This window comes from Arabidopsis lyrata, assembly GCF_000004255.2.
Source record: "Arabidopsis lyrata subsp. lyrata unplaced genomic scaffold ARALYscaffold_3, whole genome shotgun sequence".
Lineage (NCBI taxonomy): Eukaryota > Viridiplantae > Streptophyta > Magnoliopsida > Brassicales > Brassicaceae > Arabidopsis > Arabidopsis lyrata.
In genome coordinates this window covers 21,148,388-21,170,637 of record NW_003302553.1, presented here as the reverse complement: position 1 = coordinate 21,170,637, position 22,250 = coordinate 21,148,388, and the positions used below count along the sequence as shown (strand labels likewise).

The 22,250-nt window shown below is 38.8% G+C and overlaps 1 protein-coding gene and 1 long non-coding RNA gene across 2 annotated transcripts; both read right to left on the bottom strand.

The window, feature by feature from the left end:
• Window positions 1-16,960: 16,960 nt before the first annotated feature.
• LOC110230431 lies at window positions 16,961-17,312 on the bottom strand. Its single transcript, XR_002333537.1, has 2 exons — window positions 17,255-17,312; window positions 16,961-17,143 (listed from the first exon to the last, which is right to left on the bottom strand). It is a non-coding gene; the product is annotated as an uncharacterized LOC110230431 (long non-coding RNA).
• Window positions 17,313-19,536: 2,224 nt separating this feature from the next.
• Window positions 19,537-21,756, bottom strand: LOC9322118. Its single transcript, XM_002883953.2, has 3 exons — window positions 20,578-21,756; window positions 20,191-20,397; window positions 19,537-20,087 (listed from the first exon to the last, which is right to left on the bottom strand). Exons 1-3 carry the CDS (start codon window positions 20,591-20,593, stop codon window positions 19,738-19,740), a joined length of 573 nt encoding a protein of 190 aa, XP_002883999.1. The 5' UTR covers window positions 20,594-21,756; the 3' UTR covers window positions 19,537-19,737.
• Window positions 21,757-22,250: the final 494 nt, after the last annotated feature.

The following is a 22,250-nucleotide window of genomic DNA, read 5'->3' as shown; positions in this document are numbered from 1 at the left end:
TCTATTTAATTCTACATTTAATTTAATACCAACATTTTTTCTCTTCTCTCATTAAAATCGTTCCTACGTCTCTTCTTCTTCTCCGATCTTTTTCTCAGCAGCTCCGATCTTTTTCTTCAGCATCTTCGATCTCCTTCTTCAGCAGCTCCGACGTTCTTCTTCTTCTTCTTCTTCTCCATCCACCATTAAAAGATCTGTATTTCCTTCTTCTTACGATTCAAGCATCTCCAAACTAAAAGCGAATTCTTCTTCTTCTTACGATTCAAGCATCTCCAAATTCTTCTTCTTCTTCTTCTCAATCCACCATTGAATCTCACCATTAAAGCTTACGATTTTGCATCTCCAAAGATATATCTCTTTTCTTCTTCTTCTTCTATTCCCAACTGAAACCATTAGGTACAACTAAGTAGAATATTTACGGAAACCCTAAGTTTGGTGCAACTGGGACAAATGTGTACAACTATGTTGATGGTCTACTACGAATGTTGTGAAATTATAGGCCGTTTTTCTCTCTTTCATTTTTAAGGACAAAGAAAAGCAATTCAGTCATACGCTTTGATGGAGACGATGCAGGTGGTTTACCAATGATGGTGACGTTGATGGAGACGATGCGGGTGACCAAGGTTGATTTATGAGTGCTATTTATTAGGATAATAAGAAACGATATTGTTTGTATTGGTTTTGTTTATGAAACTTATATGTTCTGTGTTGTACAACTAAGTTTTAGCAGGTATAACTATGGTTGATTTCCTTGTCGTAGCTGTGCAAATTAAGTTGTTCAGTCTTGGTACAACTAAGTACAACATGTACAACTAAGGTCTATTGCCTTGGCTAATTTTATAATATGAAAAATTAAGACCAAATTGAAAAAACCTAAAAAAAATGCATACACGATGGTAACGAAACTACACAACAAGTTTTTGACAAAATTTCAAAATTTTCTAAAATAATGAAATTCTTACACAAAATCCGACATTCATACACTAACAACCTTATACTTTCATGGTTACTTTGTAGTTTTGAACTAAAATTTTATAAATTTTTGAAATACTTGTATTTTGATAAATATAAATACACAGATACAAAGTAATGGTATTTTTATGAGGCAATACCATCGGTTCCACCCACAAAAATTAAACTAGAGTTGATAACAACTAGGTTTACTAAATTCTCTATAATTGTACAACTATATGAACAAAAATGTACAACCGGATACAACTGTACAATTATGAACAAATTTGTGCTATTTTTAATTATTTTTTTCAAAATAACGGCGCCAGGTAAACTATTTGTCAGATTTTTTTAGATATTTTGAGATATCTTTAGATTCTTTCAGATATTTTCAGAAATTTAAGTGTTTTTTTTTTTAATCAAAACCCTTACAAACCTACATATTTACCGGATTTTTTGAAAAATTAAGATTTTTTTTTTTGGTTCAAAACCCTTAGATTATATTCAATACATAGATTGATACATACAAATATTAAGATTCTGATTCAAAGATACATACATAATTAGATAGGTTTTTTTAACCAAAAAACATAAACCCAGAAACATAACCTGCTGCTTCGCCTAAACACATACATCAAAATCAGAAAACAATTGTATCTTTTCATGCCTCGCCTTCTCTTGCTCAATCTCCTTCACCTTCTTTTGCTCCATCTCCTTCGCCTTCTCTTGCTCCATCTCCCTCGCCTTCACTTGCTCCAATTCCCTTGCCTTCTCTTGCTCCAATTCCCTCATCTTCTCTTGCTCCAATTCCCTCGCGTTTTCCTTCTCTTCCTCCATCTTTGCTCTGATTGGTTTGGATCAGATTTCTTTAGTCTTTTGGATCTTCTAGTAGAAGATAATCTTTCCCTTCTAGAACTAGATCCTCCTCCTCTAGTAGTAGTCATTCTTGTTGGTGTCGGATCCCGCACCAGAAGTACGAGACCAACCAAAGATTGCCACGTAATCAAGATAATGGCCCATAAAGGATGAAGCCCATTGGACCCGTGAGCCGAAGGGACGGTCGAAGTGGTTGTCATCATTTCGGGAATCTGAACTGACTGCACGGTGACACAAGTTCGGTGTAGAAGACATGGGTAAGTCGGTTCAAGGACGCTTGGGCCAAAAGAGGCGAGGCCCATGAAGATCAGAGTCAACTCAAATTCAAACGTTGAGCATTAAAGCCGAAGAATCAAAACGGACGCATTTAAGAAGAAATAATTGTACTTAATTACTCATTTTAATGTCGTTTATCTATGTATAAATATAGAGGCCAATGGCCATGTAAAAGGGATCTTCCTCTCAAGAGAGAAATACTATAGCAATTTTCGTATCAATTTACAAGTTCTTACGTATTCATTTTTGTCCCTCAAGAATAATCTTTCCCACTTAACAAAATACTTGAGTGTGTGAATCCGACATCTACATTTTGGCGCCGTCTGTGGGGAAGTCAGGATTCTTGAGTGGTCAGATTTCTTCTTTTCTACATTTCCGAGATAAGCGACAATGTCCGGAGGAGACGCCGTTGAGACATCATTGGCCGAAACCCTCAAAGCTATGCAGCAAACCATGTCGGACATATCACAAAAGTTCTCGGATGTGGAGAAGGCCGTCGATACGTTGCAAACATCCCAGGTATCTCTTAGTCAAAACGTCAATAATATACAAACTCGTGTTCGCTCTTTAAGTGCAGGAAACCCGGTGGGAACCCGAAGAGGGATATTCAACTCGCCAAGTTCCGCTGCACGAAATGAAACCAGCGGGCAAACAACTCCCGGTGCTACTAATAATGTAGCTCAGACGTCGGAAGAAGAGACGCAGCTCGGGGATGAAGAGCAACTTGCAGCTCAGTACGAGCAGGAGAACCTCGACCAGTTCGAGACCATGAGGAAGGTTAGCCAGGAATTAAAAGAAATGAAATCAAAATTTCATCAGGCTACAAGTTCGGAGCCAGACATCAATCGAGTCATTGAAGAAGCTAGGCGAACCCCTTTTATCCCGCGAATTGCAAGTTTGAGGATCAAAGATTCCCGGAAGCTCAAGTTGGACCCTTACAGCGGATTGGAGGATCCAAAAAGCTATCTTGCAGCCTTTCTGATCGCTGCAGGAAGAGTCGAATTGGATGAAGCTGATGAGGACGCAGGCTATTGCAAGCTGTTTTCGGAAAATCTATGTGGCCAAGCTCTAATGTGGTTCACCCAATTAGAGCCGGGTTCGATCAGCAATTTCGACGAACTATCAGCCGTGTTCTTAAAGCAATACTCTATCCTTATGGATAAAAGCGTTTCGGATGCCGATCTTTGGAACTTAACGCAAGGACCTAATGAGTCACTTCGAGTTTTCATCACCAAATTCAAAGGAGTGCTGTCAAAACTCCCAAGAATCTCACAGCAATCAGCTTTATCTGCCCTACGAAAAGGATTGCGACATGATTCAAGGTTTAAAGAAGACTTAATACTTTATAAACCATACACAATTCAGGATGCACTCTTCCGCGCAAACAATTGGATGGAGGTAGAAGACGAAAAAGAAAGTTTTGCCAAACGGAATAAACAAGAAAAACCGGCAATCACCGTCCCTACCAAGAAGTTCGAGCCTAGAGAGAGCAAAGGACCAAGGAAGTTTGGGTCGCAACCCTTCAACAATTCCGTCGGGAAGCAATTCCAAGGGAAAGGAAGATCAAACACTTGGGTCCGTGATGAAAGTCTATATTGCGACATTCATAAAGTAACCGGACATTTAACCAAGGATTGCAGCGTTCTTAAAAAGCACCTCGCGGAGCTTTGGGCTAGTGGCAATCTTTCTAAATTCGATATAAAAGATTTTGTGAAGGAATACCACGAAGCAAAGGAAAACTCCAAAGATCAAGATTCCAAAAGACCAAGGTTATCCAACGAGGAAGAACCAAGGAGTTCGAAGGGGAAGATCAATGTGATTCTAGGAGGTTCCAGATTTTGCGGAGATTCAATAAGTTCCATCAAAAAACATAGACGAAATGTCTTACTCAAAGCAAGCTTGAGCGAAGAAATTGATTTTCAAGGTGCTTCAATATCATTTAACGAAGAAGAAACGCGGCATCTCGAAAGACCGCATGACGATGCTCTAGTCATTACTCTTGATGTCGCAAACTTCGAAGTATCAAGGATCCTTATAGATACAGGCAGTTCGGTCGACTTGATCTTTTTAAGTACTCTAGAAAAAATGGGAATCAGCCGAGGAGACATAGTAGGACCTCCGTCTCCATTAGTTGCATTCACAAGCGAATCAGCCATGTCTCTCGGGACAATCAAGCTACCGGTCCTTGCCAAAAAAGTATCGAAAATTGTGGACTTCGTCGTCTTCGATAAGCCCGCAGCTTACAACATCATCCTTGGGACTCCCTGGATTTATCGAATGAAAGCAGTTCCCTCTACATACCATCAATGTATCAAATTTCCAACATCAAATGGGGTGGAAACAATTCGGGGAGACCAAGAAGCTTCACGGACTTGTTACTTAGCTAGCCACCGTATGAAGATTCAATAGCAACTAACGAAGCCCGCAAAAGAAGAACTAAAAACAAAATTTCCTAGTGGGCAGAAGAAAGAGGATGTAGTAGTCGAAGTGGTACTGGAAGAAGATAAGCCGGACCGGAAAATTAGAATTGGAGCAACTTTGACTGGCCAAATAAAAGAAGCTTTGATCGAACTCTTAAGGAAAAACAAAGCATCGTTTGCATGGTCAGCAGCGGACATGCCGGGCATAAATCCGAGTATAATTTGTCATGAACTAAACGTAGATCCAAGCTTCAAACCGGTGAAACAAAAAAGAAGAAAGCTTGGAGTGGAGCGGGCAAAAATAGTAAACGACGAAGTGGATAAACTCTTGAAGATAGGGTCCATAAGAGAAGTGCAATATCCGGAGTGGGTAGCAAACACTGTCGTTGTCAAGAAAAAGAATGGGAAAGATAGGGTTTGCATCGACTTTACAGACCTAAATAAAGCATGTCCCAAAGATAGTTTTCCGCTCCCGCATATAGATCGACTTGTAGAGTCCACCGCTGGAAATGAGCTGTTAACGTTCATGGACGCCTTCTCGGGTTATAATCAGATAATGATGAACCCCAACGATCAAGAAAAGACGTCATTTATCACAGATAGAGGTATCTACTGTTACAAGGTAATGCCTTTTGGTTTGAAAAATGCAGGAGCGACTTACCAACGGTTGGTGAACAAAATGTTTCACATTCACCTCGGGAAGACTATGGAAGTCTACATAGATGATATGTTGGTTAAATCATTGAAGAAAGAAGATCATGTTAAACATTTGGAGGAATGTTTTGATATTCTCAATAAATATCAAATGAAGCTGAACCCGGCGAAGTGCACATTTGGAGTCCCATCCGGAGAATTTCTTGGCTATATCGTGACAGAAAGAGGGATTGAAGCCAATCCAAATCAAATTAACGCCTTTCTGAACATACCATCTCCAAGAAACTTCAAAGAAGTGCAACGGTTGACTGGGCGGATTGCGGCCTTGAATCGTTTTATCTCGAGATCAACAGATAAGTCGTTGCCTTTCTACCAAATTCTAAAAGGGAACAAAGGATTCCTTTGGGATGAGAAGTGTGAAGAAGCTTTTGGGCAGCTTAAGGCATACTTAACCACTCCACCTGTACTGTCCAAACCGGTAGTAGATGAAAAACTCTACTTGTACGTTTCAGTCTCAAACCACGCGGTTAGTGGAGTCTTGGTTCGGGAAGACCGTGGGGAGCAGAAACCAATTTACTACGTGAGCAAGTCAATGACGGATCCGGAAACCAGATACACAATGATGGAAAAACTTGCACTTGCGGTGGTAACTTCGGCTCGGAAGCTGCGTCCATATTTTCAATCCCATCCGGTTGAAGTATTAACTAACCAACCACTCCGAACAATACTTCATAGTCCAAGTCAGTCCGGACGTTTGGCGAAATGGGCGGTGGAATTAAGCGAGTACGACATAGAGTTCAAAAGCCGGATCAGTATGAAGGCTCAGGTCTTGGCAGACTTCCTGACCGAACTACCAATACCTGGAACGATAGAGCAACCGGAGAACCAAACTTGGAAATTACACGTAGACGGGTCTTCAACAAAACAAGGATCAGGAGTGGGAATCAAGTTGGAGTCTCCAACATCAGAAATTCTAGAACAATCATTCCGATTGTTATTCAGTGCCTCCAACAACGAGGCAGAATACGAAGCCCTTATTGCCGGACTTCGGCTAGCACAAGGAGTTGGAGCTAAGGAAATATTGGCTTATTGCGATTCGCAATTAGTAGTTAACCAATTTAATGGAGACTATGAGGCCAAAGATTCAAGAATGGAAGCATACCTCGAAGTGGTGAAGGATCTATCTAAAAATTTCTCGAAATTTGAATTAATCCGTATACCTCGGGGAGAGAATACAACTGCAGATGCACTTGCCGCATTGGCATCAACATCAGACCCTGAGTTGAAGAGAGTTATTCCAGTAGAATGCATCTCGGAGCGAAGCATTCAGGACAGCAAGGAAACCCTCGTCGTTACAAGGTCTCGAGCAGCGGCGCGTGACCGTGGCGAACCAGAGATCGAACCGCCACCCAACAAACGAAGAAAGTCAAAGGGATCAAACACATCTAACAAGGAACCCGTTGTCTTAGCTGAGGATGTGATTCCAGAAACAATATTGGAAACCGAACCAGAGCCACGAATATTTCACAAAGTTGACCAAATTCCGGCTAAAGACGAATATTTCACAAAGTTGACCAAATTCCGGCTAAAGACTGGGGGGCTGACTGGAGGGAGCCAATAAAGCACTACATCACGACAGGCGAGCTCCCAAAGAATAAATGGCAGGCCAGGAAAATGAAAGTCGTTAGCGCGAAATTTTGTCTGTCAAAGGATGCGTTATATAGACGAGGTGTCAGTGACCCTTACCTATTATGCATTTTTGGGCCCGAAGTCGAGATCGTCATGAGCGAAGTGCATGAAGGATTATGTGGGAGTCATTCATCAGGAAGAGCTATGGCTTTTAAAGTTAAAAGAATGGGTTATTTTTGGCCCACTATGATCACAGATTGTGTTAAGTTCGCCCAAAGATGCAAGCGCTGTCAACTCCATGCACCATTGATCCACCAACCGTCGGAATTATTTTCCTCCATTTCCGCCCCATACCCGTTTATGAGGTGGTCAATGGACATCATTGGACCATTGCACAAATCAACTCGAGGTGTACAGTACCTTCTAGTCCTTACGGACTACTTTTCAAAATGGATTGAAGCTGAGGCGTATGTTGGTATCAAGGATTCGGCGGTGAAGACCTTTATTTGGAAAAACATTATATGTCGGCATGGAGTTCCATACGAAATAGTTACTGATAATGGACCACAATTCATTTCACACGAGTTTGATGCCTTTTGTGCGGACTGGGGAATCAAAGTTAGTTATTCTACTCCACGATATCCGCAAGGAAACGGACAAGCTGAAGCCGCGAACAAGACAATATTAAGCAATCTCAAGAAACGCTTAAGTCATCTAAAGGGAGGATGGTATGAAGAACTCCAGCCCGTCCTGTGGGCCTATCGTACAACCCCTAGGCGACCTACAGGAGAAACTCTATTCTCTTTGGTTTACGGCATGGAAGCGGTAGTACCAGCCGAACTCAATGTGCCCGGACTTCGCCGAACAGAAGCACCGTTAAATGAGGAAGAAAATTCAGCAATGCTTAATGATTCACTAGATACCATAAATGAAAGGCGTGATCAAGCTCTAATTCGGATCCAGAATTACCAACAAGCAGCAGCCCGATATTACAATTCTAAAGTTAAAAGTAGGCCGTTCTTCGTGGGAGATTATGTATTAAGGCGCGTCTTTGACAACAAAAAAGAAGAAGGTGCCGGTAAACTCGGTATTAATTGGGAAGGATCTTACATTATTACCGAGGTGGTTCGAAACGGCGTTTATAGGTTAAAAGACCTAGAAGACAATCCAGTCAAGCGACCTTGGAATGTGATCAACTTAAAGAAGTTTTATGTTTAAAGGCTACATGCATTGTTTATGTACATGAACTACGATTTGGCTTGATCCCGAAATGGGTACGTAGGCAGCTCGAAAACGAGTTCAGCTATTAATAAAATTTTTGTTTTATTTCTTTATTAAAGGAAGAAGGTTCGGCTATGCGAACATACAAGAGATTGGAAATAAAGCGTTTATTCAAGAAAAAAAAAAAAAGGCGAAGTGTCCCTCATCGTACACTTTGAACTACGAAATCCTCGTTGACGAGCAGAACACTTCAATTCCTTGACCAGCAAGATCGAGGATTGACATCATGCAGTCCGGAATTCGAGCAAAGTCAGAGATTCCAAGCTCAATCCACTCTCCGGGGTGAGATTCAAGGATGTGAAGATTTCTTGACACCGTAGTAAGCCTGCGTTGCATCCGGTTAATCCTCTTCCGGAGCCTCCTCTTTTCCGACGTAAGCTTCCGGTGTTGAAGTTCAAGTGCCTCTATGAACGCCGTCGCTGTTCCTTGGTCTCTGATTGGGAGATCCCTGATCAAAGCACATGGGGCTCGGATCTGAGATCTCGAGAGGCCGCGAAGTGGGGAAGGCTGCCTGTTTGGCTCATTTGAAACATCTTCATTCATCATTCCGATTCTGGAGAAGTCGGGCATAGATTCTGAACAGCGAAGATTGAACTCCATACCTGCTAAAATGAAAAGAAGGATGAGAAGTAAAGGGAAATCGAACCTATAATTTATAGGAACCCCATATCCTTAGCAAGCTGCGGATTTTATCCAAGGAATGGAGTGATTCGCGGAGAAATTTATGCCCTCGAATGGATCCTGCATTAAAGGACGCATCTCCAAGAATATTTGGAAAGAAAGGAAAGTAGCAAATATTTCCATAAATAAAAAGGGTCGAAGCCCATCACGAGTTTTTTAAAAAAAAAAAAAAAGAAAGAAGAAAGTGAAGAAATTAAAGAACACTTATGGGAGAGGCTCAGGAACAGGCTCCTTCATCGCCGATTTAGTTTCCGAAGTGGACGCCTTGTTCGTGGCATCCACTTCGGAACGATCCCGAACGCGTTTCCGGCAGTTGCTGGCCTCCTCCTCCAAGTCCTCTTCCTCTTCACTGTCGGACGGAACGGCGCAGACAGGGGCGTTCACGGGACCCGGGACTCCTCTAGCGCGGAGATATATCCGAAGCATCTTCGGGATCTCAGCAACGGAGTCGAAGTTCCGCCACTCCCATTGAAAGGGATCGCTCTCCAGGGCCCGTATCTTCCTTTCCACCCGGGCGATGCGAGCCTCGAGCGTCTGCCTTTTGAGTCCCAGCCGCTGCCTCTCTTCACACAAGCGACGGTGCTTGTCGGCGACCTAGCATAAAAATGAGTGAATAAGGCAAAACAAAAAGTTTTTAAGTCAAAAAACTTTAAATATTTACCTTGTCGATGAAGTCGCAAGCCTCTTTCTTCTCCTTTGAAGGGAAGTGAAAGACGGCGTGAGGAAAGAGAACGCCAGCCGGTTCAAATCCGTCGCCGGACAAGAAAAGGGGGCTGCCGGGAGCGATGGGGGCTACTTCTTCGTTTTCCATTCTTAAAATATTTCTCAAGTGAGATTCTATAGTCATGTTTAATAAAGCCTAGAGGTAGGTAAGCCTTTATTTATAATAATTTAGGGTTTGTCTTGGAACCATAAATCCATTAATGGTAGCGTTTCCGAGTGGGTTAAACCATTTTTGGAAAATCGAGAAAAGGCAATTATTACATTAAAAGACGAGCCGTTCTCTTTAAGAAGGGAAAGAGCAACCGTCGCATTAACTGCAAAAGTTTCTAAGGCCCAAGCCTGACAAGTTTACCGAGTTGACTAAACCCGAAGTGGGGAACTCGCTTCAAGCCGAGCTCAGCTCTCGCATTCTAAAGAGAAAGGTCTGATCAGCCTAAAAATCTCGAAAGCATTGCCACAAGGCCACAAAAGGTTAAAAGCGGACTTTGCAAACCCGCATATAATTTTAACCAAACCCCCTTGGGTCACAACCTAGAAAGGTTTAAAAGCCTCCTCAGGCAAATATCTTGTTCAAAAGAAACAATAAAGCCTCCTTAGGCCAAAAATACATTAAGTCTTAAAGATAAAGGGACAATCCCCAATTTAAAGTGGACACAGCCACTACGGAGTAATCTCCACCCCGGACTCCGGCTCAGCAACCAAAGTTTCATTCACCTCCTTAACTGGTGCTTGATCAGATGAAGCTCCCTGGCCACCCTCCGCGGTACAACCAACCTCCGGAGTGACCTCTGGTACCATTGGAGCTGCGGGCGGGACAACGTCTTCCGTCTCACTTGAACCTAGAAATAATGATTCCAGTCAATCAAAGGTACAAGGTAAGAAAAAGGTAAGCCACAGGAGCCAAGTGTTACCTGCCCAATCTAAACCCGATTCACTGATAGGAGGTGATTCAGTAAAGAATGCCTCGAAGTCAAGCGGGTTGAAGACCGAAGTGGGAAGAGCTGCTAAGCGACTCCGTTTTTCAGAAAGGTTAGTCGACACTCGGTCCTTTCTTGCTCCTCGGAGAAATCTGCTTCATGGATTTGGTCCAGCAGAATCAAGTTGCTTTCGTGCTCCTTGATGTCTGACTCCAAGTCCGACCTAGCTTTCTCGGTTTGCATGAAGCGAATGGCCCCTTGGATCAATTCCATCCCGCGTCCCTTAACTTCCTTTCTGGCCTTCGATGCCGACCTTGCCAACTCAGAATCACGCAACTTGGCTAGCGCCTTGTACTTCGCGTCAAGCTCGATAAGTTGGTTGTTCAGGGTGTCGGCGGTTGATTCGGATTCGTGAAGTCTACCCTGAACACCAGACAGTTCGTCCTGGAGTTTGTAATTCCGGTCATAGTAGTCTTGCAGTTCCCCCTTTACCTGCGCCAACTCCGACGTTAACCTATCGACCTTATCCTCCAGATCGTGCTTAGAGCCAGCAGAAGAGTTGAGGTCAGCCTCAAGCGCTGAGAATTTCTTCTTCCACATGTCAATCTCCTTCTCCCGTCCAATGACCAACCCTTCGTAATGTTCGATCATGTCGTTAAATTCGCTTTGAGCCTGGCGTTATACATGAACCCGGGATGACGAGTCAGTTCGCAGAATGGCAATACAATAAAAAATATACATAAAAGAAAGCGAAACTAACCCGAGAAGAGTGATGCGCGTGAAGCAAATAACGTTCACGAATCGCAGGGCGCCATTTGTCAAAGTCTGGCAAGATCGAACCCGATCGGGTTTTGAAGCATCGGAAGACGCTGCCCTCTTTCTCCATAGCTGCGAAGAAGGAAGGGTTGTAAAAATTGGAATTTTAATAAAGACAAAAAGTTTAAGTATGTGTAAATCACCAAACCTGAAAGCGATTTGACTTGAGGTACAAGAGCAGGCTTCAGCCTCGAGGGAGCATCTCGAGATTCAGAATCTCCCTTTTTCGGAGACGCACTCCGAGCAGTCTTTCCACTATCAGGCTGGGAGGAGGAAGACATATCAACCGGACGTGGAGGACCCATTGGTTCAGGAGGAGGAGATGATCGAGGTGAGCGGTCAGTCCGGGCCCTCGACTTTTCCCTCTGCGGAGAAGAATCGCTGCGAGAGGACTTGTCTCTCTTCCGGCGAACCAAGTTCTTAATTGGCTCGTTACTAAAATCATCTCGGGGAGGACGAGGTGAATCACGGCGAGGAGATTGAACCCTCCGAGGAGAACGTGAGTCGCGACGATCGCGACGAGGAGTTAATCTGAAGGAAGCGACAGATCGAGCTCCCTCGGTGCTGCCATCATCAACCAACAAGGTTCTACTGTAGTCCTTCTTGTCTATAGAAGTCGCGAGGAACTTTTTCTTCTCCTCGCAAGCCTCAGCCATCGGCTTGGAAAGCAACTTACGCTTGGCCGCAAGGGCCCGAGATGACATTCCTTGAGTTGAAGGAGGGGGAGGAATTTGGTGAAGATGACCAGGCGGACTCATCCTGAGTCTGTGGTTAGCTTCCAGGAATCGTTCAAGAGTGAAGGAATTCCAAAGGGTTTCCCCTTCAAGAATTATTTTGAAGAATTCGATGAACTCTTCAGATGGGAGGTTGGAAGCGATGAAAGCTGCGAAATGAAACAACGGTGTTAGTCAATAAAGATAAAGAAACAACCGGGAAAGATACGGGCAACCTAATCACTACCGGGTTTCGCAGACCACTTCGAAGGGAGAAAATCAGCGAGATTTCCAATCGAAGCGGGGGTTTTCTTAATTAGAAACCAAGGATGATGCCAATTTTCATCCTTGTTCGGAAGATGCGAAATGATGTTCCTGTTGGCATTAGGATATGTTGAGAAATATCCCGTTTTCTTCGATGAACTTCTCACGCTCAGAAGCTCATTTAGTTCAGCAACTCCGATAACATAACCGGCCTCCGCCGCGATTGTTATAATTCCAAGAATTGTACGGAGAAGATTGGGGGTTAATTGAGGAAGAGCGATTTCAAGAGCCGCTAGGTATAAAATTAGGGCTTCGGGAAGAGGAAAGGTCAGCCCGCAACCCTTGAAATAAATCTCATACACACAGAAGTAACCATCGCGATGGTTCTCTGGAGATTCTGTGGGGGAAGCTATTTGTGCTTCCGCCATAATTTCCGGCGGAATCCGGCAAAGCTCTCTCAATCGCTCGAGGGATTGAAGAGTACAAGTGGACCTATAGTGCGGACCGGCAATGTCACCAGGGCGGGTGCACTCGTCGTTACTAGAACGCCTCTCGTCAAAAGACGGAGACTCGGGTCTATCGGAATCAGAAGTCATTGGTAAGAAAGAAAAATCAAGATCCGGCGAAGAAGGGTTTTGGTGAAGGAACGAAGAGAGAGGTTTTGATTAAAGTATAAAAGTAAAAGAAGAGAGTAATGGTGAAAAGAAGTTACCTCAAGCTAATGATGAAACCGCCTCGGAAGTCGTGTGGGAAGTGGGAAGGTTTTTCCCGTTTTAATAGTAATTAATCAATATACGGTCATAATGATGACAGATGTCACTCGGTTAAAAATGGCTAGTGCCGAAATTAAAGGAGTGATGAGATTTTCGGCGGGAAATCAGAAAGATTCTCGAGCGCAATCTTTGGCCACTAGAGCATTTAAAGTCCTCCGAATTGGAATAACACTTCGAAGAACTTGGGGGGCTAATTGTTGGTGTCGGATCCCGCACCAGAAGTACGAGACCAACCAAAGATTGCCACGTAATCAAGATAATGGCCCATAAAGGATGAAGCCCATTGGACCCGTGAGCCGAAGGGACGGTCGAAGTGGTTGTCATCATTTCGGGAATCCGAACTGACTGCACGGTGACACAAGTTCGGTGTAGAAGACATGGGTAAGTCGGTTCAAGGACGCTTGGGCCAAAAGAGGCGAGGCCCATGAAGATCAGAGTCAACTCAAATTCAAACGTTGAGCATTAAAGCCGAAGAATCAAAACGGACGCATTTAAGAAGAAATAATTGTACTTAATTACTCATTTTAATGTCGTTTATCTATGTATAAATATAGAGGCCAATGGCCATGTAAAAGGGATCTTCCTCTCAAGAGAGAAATACTATAGCAATTTTCGTATCAATTTACAAGTTCTTACGTATTCATTTTTGTCCCTCAAGAATAATCTTTCCCACTTAACAAAATACTTGAGTGTGTGAATCCGACATCTACAATTCTCCTTAGTTCCTGCAACAACACATGATCTTCAATAGCAAACATTCAAAGGATAAACAATCTCATAATCTTTAGTTTTTAACTCATTTCATAAACCATCTATACGGAACAAATTCATCAAATCCGAATTGTAATCATACAACTAGTCACAATGGCTATTAACAGAGGTAATTTCAAATCTGAATTCTAATTCAAATCCAAATTGTAAAACCCTCACATAGAAGAGGAGAAGTTCTCAGAAGAAATCAAAACCTAATTAAACCCAACACAATCAATCGAAATTAGGGATCTAACAAATGAAATTCAATCAAAAATGCACCTATTTAAAAAAAATCAAAGAGAACTACATATCAAACCCTCACAAAGAAGAAGAAATCAGAACAAATCAAAACCTAATTATACCCATCACAATCAATCGAAATGAGTGATCTAACTAATGAAATCTTACCAAGAAAAGACACGTCGGAGTTCTCACGGCGGATTCTTCGATTTCACGGTAGATTTCACGGAGAAGAAGAGAAAGGACGATCTTTGGATCAATAGAAACGAGTGAAGAGGGAAGAAGAAGACGACGAAAGAGTATCGAGATCAACGGTTGAGATTATTTAGAATCTATACCATCTGATCTATGCTCCCATCCATTCCTATTACAAGTGTTTTTTTATTACAGATTGAAGAGGCATCGGCATCTGCTATCAAAAACTTAGTTGGAAAAAAAATTTCAGTCATTTCTTTTTGATGAAAAAGATAAAATCTGCAGTGGGCATCAATTGCTTAAGCAAGCGTTGAATATTTTTGTTGTATATACTTTATCCTTAAACGTGAATATTTCGTAGTATACTTTTTTGTAATAAATCAGAATATTTTTTTAAATTCAGAAAATCATACTCTAATTATGTTAATAAATCACTAGATCCGGACCCGCACGTACGTGCGGGATTATATTTGTAGATATATTTTATTTGGTATAATATTTATAACCCAAATTTATATTGGTTTAATTTTATCAAGTTTATAAATGTTTGAAATAATAATCGTTTCATCATGCAATTTAGATCGACATGATAGAGGATCCATATCGAATATGAACTGGATTAGTGATCGGTTAGATTTATATTATAATCATGAACTATCAAACCAGATAAAAAAAGCGCACAAAAAGAAGAAAACGTCTTGAACTGGATGATCTATATATAGTTGTCAAGCGGATCAAACACATTTGCTAGGTCTGCCGACCGCCCTACAACATATAGAATATTTTGATCCGCAAAAAAAATTGTTCCGTGAAATCAACGGGAGTAAATAGTGTGTCCGCATCCGTCCTGTTTGAATTCGTGAGACCCGCAGACCTACATGCATTTCAATAAATGATTATTTATATTTTATAAATATACTTAAAGCTAAAAATTAACTAATATAAATAATAAGTAATTTGAAACATAAATAAAAATTTCTTTAAAAAAAACTTAAATTTTGTTAATAATGTTATATATATTATAAATTCTTAAAAGATTTTAATACTATATATTAGATAAATATATAATTATATTTTTTTCCAAAACTCCGCATATAACCCGCAAACCCTTTTCCGGTAAAAGTATATAATTATCAGTGAAAGTTTAAAAATTGAATTTAATAATCCAAATCTTATTATCTCGTCCCATTAACTAAAATTGTTGTCCCGTATTTTATTGAGAATAATTTAGAAAATATTTTTTATTTTTTGAATTACTCATGTCCATCTTGTGGAGTGTAAACGTTATTTTCTGTCCCAGTATTAAAATAGATAGGCCTATGAAAATTTTTGAATATGTTGTCAACCCGTTCCATCTTGTAATTTATCGAAAGTAATTTGGTAATGTTTTTTTACTTAGTATTAATAATAAGTAATTTTAAACATCCTTAAAAATATTCTTAAAAAAATTAAATTTTGAACATTATGTTATATATATATTACAAATTATTTTCAAATTTAATATCATATATTAGATAAATATATAATTATATATTTTGTTTTTCTAAAGCCCGCAAATAACCCGTAAACATGAGGTTAATCGGCAATAATATACAATTAGACAACTTAACATCATTAGTTAATGTGAATATAGTTCTTTTTAAAATATCTGTATTTTCAACGACACATCCGTATTATCCGTATTATATGTTTGGGTATTTAAAAGTTTAAAACAAAATTTGGTATATTTTCAAAAATACCTGATTTTAGAGTAAAAATATAACAACGTATACAAATGTGATATTGTGTATAATTTTGAATAATAAAATTCTTTTAACTAAACATAACCCATTATTTGATAAAGCCCACAATGAGCCCATACTACTTGCTCGATCTTCACTCATCTTCTCCGCTTTCATCCACCTCTTCCACTACTCCTCACCGTTTCAAATCCGCCACCACATATATCGCTACTGCCGCCGCGGTCTCAGGAATCTCCTCCGCCGCGAATCTGATCGGTTTTGTGGTATACGAAACTTACCTCTCCTCTGATCCACCGCTTTGTCTTTTTGTCCTCTCGCATGTGGACAATATTCGCAGGTCTCGAATTCTTCTATTTCTAAAAAGTTAGCTAAACTTTCTTTCAATAATTTCTTCTACTCTTAAACATGTGATGTGTTTCTTTATAGATTTGAATATAATTCTAAGATTGAACACACATGTCTAAGATTGAAGCTCTTTAGACACTAATCCTCAATATATAGTATGTCGTTAATTGCTATGGTTTTTAGTGAAATTGATGGAGTGAGAATATCATTTTAATGATTCAAAAGTATTATGTCAATTTCTAAATAATTAGTATTACACGTTAAGAACATAGTTTTGACAAACTATTTTCCTTTTGCTAATTAACAAATAGTTATCAAATTCACTTGATGAACGATGAATTTTTAAAAGTATTAGAAGTATCCCTTGAATAACTTATATAGAGGCTTTATGCATATAAGATATATGATGCTACGATTTAACTTATATGACCTTTCTAATATATTTTCTCTCTTATTGAAAGACAATAACATTAGTTGGTTTCTGTATTGTCTAGTTACAATAAGTAACAACAGTGATGATAAGATGAAACAAAAGATTATGTATTCCCTTCTATGTTAGACATGCGAACTTATAAAATCAAAGAAACAATACTTGTTACAGCAGATGTATTATATTAACATGTTTATTATCCTTTTGACAGATTAACATTGATGTTAAAAGTGTGAAGAATTGTTGGTGTGAATCACAATATGAAGAAAAGAAAAACAGCATATGCAAGCTCATGCCATTTTATTTAAAACAGAGGTTAGTAATGTTATTTAATATGTCTTAATAATCAAAACTCGAGAAACTATATAAACAAAATACATAGACAGTATAATCTAGAAAAGAAAAAGTCCTACATGTTCTAGAAAAGGATAAGACTTTATCTTTATCTGAAGAGCACTGTCAACCTGTAATGGAAAATTTTCAAAAAACAGCTTAACATCATTAGTTAGTCTAACATCAATTAGACAAAACACATTAGAAATCAAATGATAAAGACAAAGGTTAAGGGTTTTTACCTTAGTACTAAACAGTTTTCGATTATTTTCAAAATACATATTATCAAAGTGAGGCACATAACTTTCAAAAATTCGCTGCTCTCCTGTTTTGATAAACCTTTGAAGCTTGTTGACTTGTTGCTTCTTGACATAGCATGAATCAGGGTGCCCTTTAAAAAAACTATAAAATCATATTTAAATACATTGAAAATCTTAATTAGAAGCATATAAACATTTTTATTTAAAAAAAAGCATACAAACATAAATCGATAGGTGCATAGACGCTTACAAATGCATCATGTAGTGAGTCCACAAAAATGCAATATTCTTACTTGAATCCTCTAACTTGTTTGAAAGGTTTGATGTGAGCAAGGCTCGTGAAACCAAGATTTGCAGCCTTTTTTTTTTTTACTGAAATATATATAGCAATAAAAAGGAGAAGGTTCAAATGATTAGTGAGTGCTGAATATGTGAAGCGAATCCTTTATTTATAGATTAAGAAAATCGGCTAATATATTTCGGGTTTCAACCATAAAAAGCAAAATAATATCGTTTTCTTAATTTAAAAAAAAAAAGATTCGTGGTATATGCTTAATTTCAAAAGATTATGATATATTGTTAAGATTATTTATGGCATCTATAATTACTGTTGACGTCTAATATTCGAAACCGCCTCGCAAATATAGCAATTAATGATTCCATTTAATTATTTCTTAAATTGCGAAGATGATATATTATTTGAGTTTAAATTTTTCCATAATTTGTATTTAAAAATTGATTAGAATCGTTTTTAACTTTTTATGGTAAGGATGAAGATTACTACCACGTGGACGTCGAACATTGGGTATTATATTTTTCTGCAAAATAATAATAATAACAATTATCAATTAAATATAGATAATAAGGAATTTAGAATAAGATAAATCACCCTAATGATTAGCACTTGCCATAACTACCCGACAATAATTCGAATTCGATTTGTATTTGGAAAGTCGTGAATATTGCCATTTCAAATCAACAACCAAAAGTATCATAATATATAATAATTATGGAGGTTGACAAATAAGGCTTACATAGATCTTTGTTATATTTGTGCGAAATTCTTGGTATGTTTCCAAATCGGTATGATATAAAGGAAATATTCTAGGTACGTTAAGATTTATTCTCTAAATAATAAAACTCAAATTTGGTTAGTTATTATTGTGTGCAGGAGATTTGGAAATATCTTATAAACAGATTCGGTTATGTTAGAGATATATCATTAACAACTTCGGTTCTATTCACGGATCCAGCCCAAGATCCGCTTTTCAATCCGACCCAAGATCCGCTTTTTAATCAGACCCAAGATCCGCGTGTATTGACTTGTTGAAGTGACCGATTTACCCTTAATCGTTTTTTTTTGTTTGCTCTTTGATTTCACTTATTCCAATGGCATCTCTTGTAATTATTTACACTTAATAAGGTTATATATTATCTAATCTTTCCCAATTAATAGAATAGATATTACTTTTTTAAAAATTCATAAAAACATCTCATTAAAATTGTTGACAATTTGATTTCACTTACCTTATAGATGTGAAGATTTTCAAAACCGGCTGGTGCATCCGATTCAAGACTTATTCATTCTAGAAGTTATATACTCCTAAATTAGGAGAGCATGCAAATGATATGAGAAGATGAAAAATGAGTTTTTTTTATTATCATACTTTTAAACAAATAATGAGATCGAGTTTTTTTTTTTTTTCTTTTTAGAGATCGAGTTTAGAACTAGCAAATTCTTATTCTATATTTAATCTCATTATATAATCTAATTATTTACATTTTTCAGAAGAATTGGTTTGTAGGGTGAAAAGAATCCATGTTTCAGTGAACAGAACATGCCAACCGATTTGAGAAATTTGTAACTCAAGGAGATTAGAAAGTTATCGAGAACGTTAGATTGACTCATGAAACTAACGAGTGAAGTTCTCCTATATTTGCTTTCCATTACTAATATGTGTAGCTTCATGAGACTAACGAGTGAAGTTCTCCAATATTTTTTCACTAAATCTCCAAGAATATGTAATAGAACAATAAAAGAGTAATTCAGTATCACTGTTCATTGAGATTCAAAATTTGATTGTCAACTAACTTTCACTAGACACAAACGACCACAACACAAGAGAAAATAAAACGATTATAAAATGAAAACAAAAACCTTTTCTTTATGAATGAAGCCATTAAAAAGATTACACCTTATTTATTTTAAATTACCTCAAATTACTCCATGTTAATTGTAGTAAGTTGCTTGAAACTAGTCGAAATATTTGAACAGGAATCTAAACTTTATTTTATCTAAAATGAAATTGAAAAGTGAAAGATATCACAACCAGGAAAAAGATAAGGAGAAAAGATGCGAAAGATAGCCGAGAGTACACATTTAAGGCCCAATATAAAAGCCCATAAGAGTCAAAACAAGCAATACAAGTTTCAATAAGTTAAGACACGACAGAATTAATCCCTCTTCATTCATTCTCAGGATCAGTATCAGTTTCCCAGCTAGTGCTGCTAGTAGCAGAAGCATTGTCAAGTTCCATAGGAACAGAATCACCGTCAAAGACCACAGGAATGGAACCATCTAATAATCTTGTACAATCCAATATTGAGTCTTGAGAACGAAAAAACTCAGACTCATCATCAGACTGAACCAAGAAAACCTTGGAACCTCTAGCTTCCAAAGAGCGAAGAACCCTGAGACACTCGTCTTTAAGGGGGGATTTAGAGATAACCATCACATTTGCTGGGTTTGTACGAGAACAAGATGCAAAGGTAATAAGGTCAAAAAACATTGTGTCAACTCGAGTGTCTTTATCCCCTGGAGAAATATATCAAACAGAGATCTTGATTACATGCATATTATACATATAAGTAAAAAAAAAAAAAAAAAAGAAACAGAAAAGAGTGTTGAAGGAATTCACCTTCGAAATAGTAATAGATCCTGGGATCGCACCATTCAGCCTTTTTGGAGCTCGGCTCCTCAGGAGCATAAACCCTGATCACCCCCAAACTAAGAATACCCAATTTCTCAAGAGCTAATAGGATATTACGAGAAATCGAAAGATTGGGATCACTAGAGTTTGGGATTTCCTCGGTGAGCCAGAAGACGGCTGTGTCGATTGAGAACTCTTCACGAAAAAGAAAAACGGAGAACAACGCATAAACGATTAGGAAACAGAAGAATTAAAGAGAGATTACAAAAGATTGAGATATCCATTAACCATGAATTCAATAGATATGTATATGAAGGACAGACCGATAAGATGATATCAATCAAGCAATTTCGTAGAAAGGAAGAGAGATCTTACCGTTGTAGCCCAGCATGGTTTCGACGCGAGTGAATTAGAGACTTTTTCTCTTCCGGAGGAGAGAAACAGGATAAGAAGAAAACTCAATTAGGGTTGAGAGGGTCGCTTCCTTTTTATCTGCGGCTGATACCGACTGACTTTTTAGGGTTAGATCTGTGCCTTGTTTTCAGCCGAGTCACTTGCAGAGATAGAGTTGACTACATCAATTCTTCTAAGTGCTATTTCCCATGCTCAACTTACCACTCCTTCATCTTACATTCTGACGATAAGTGGTGATCACTTCTATGGAAAACTCCATAGAAGATTGAGGGATTTGAACTTTAACTCCTTCATTGCGGTACCTGAAAATGCCTTGATGGAGCATTTTGATCATCCAGATCCAACTAAAGCTATTGAAGAAAGGAGATATATTTGGAGTTTCAGGGACTAGCAGCTATGAATCCAACTCTTCAAGTAGTAGAAGAAGAAGAAGATGCTTAGGGTAGAACATAACTAAGCACATTTGCTTCCTCTTGTCTGATGATATTATCAAATCGCTGTGTGTGATTCCTCTTTGAGTTTCATCGCTTTTCTTATGTGTAATGGATTTGTTTCTTTTTTTCTTTTTGGATTCAGTTTTCAATGGAAACTTTGTTGTTGAAACGTTGTTATTTTATTCGAAGCAAAATCAGTTTATAATTACTTGCTGGTCAGTCATCTTTGTATAGCCAAACTTCTTTGTCCATATAGACTCTGCTTCTTCAGCTGCCGGAAGGACCAGGTTCTCAACATATAAAGAAGAAAGAAGATTCTCTACACAAGCATACAGCCCTTGGAAGTATCCCTGGTAGTGATCGTTTTGCTAAATACCGTTATAGATTTGTGCCACATAAATGTATCTTTTCTGGTCATTGGATTCAATTTGAAAAGGTCAGGCCAAATAAGGAGCTTGAGAGTCTTGTCATGTTCGGGTATCTAGCTTTTCTTGTCATGTTCCTTATGACTTATGAGTATCAGAACTCTCTTTACACTTCTAGTTCTGAAACTCTTGACTCTCTTTTTGAATAGGATATCTTCAAAAGTGAAGCTAGTCTTCATACTGGTTCTGAAGCATTACTCAATGATATCCTTTCCGAAGACAATGAGAATGGTGATTATGATCCTGGAACGAAGGAAGACGGAAATTGCATTTGTGGCTTGGAAAATGCAGGTGGTGACTGAAGATGGCAAAAGAATGTTAGCTAGATTGAGCTGCTCGTCTAATGGTGTATAGGCTTTTCTAAAGGATTCAGCAGCCGTGATTTAGAACCCCAAAATGAAGGTCATGCATTTGTAAATAGCAGCATTGAAGAAGTTCTATCCAGGCCAAGACAATGGAGAGCGGTGGACTATACTATGTAAGTACCTTTGAATTATAATAACTTTTATCTGTTTACGGGAGAAATATAGTGATTTGCCTCAAGAAAAAAGCAGAGGAAAAAGTTAATGATATACTTGAAGGCCGGAGTAGAAGAAACTCGTTTTTTGAGATTCTCCATAGGACAGTAGTTTACACATACAAAAGCATGCCAGTGTTGTTTATTTACTAACAAAATTGCTAATAGTTTCCAATGGTATGAGCAACCATATGATATGTCTTCCAATTATTTCGCAAGACTGATAATGCTAAGTTGTTTTACCCTTTCATGCTCACA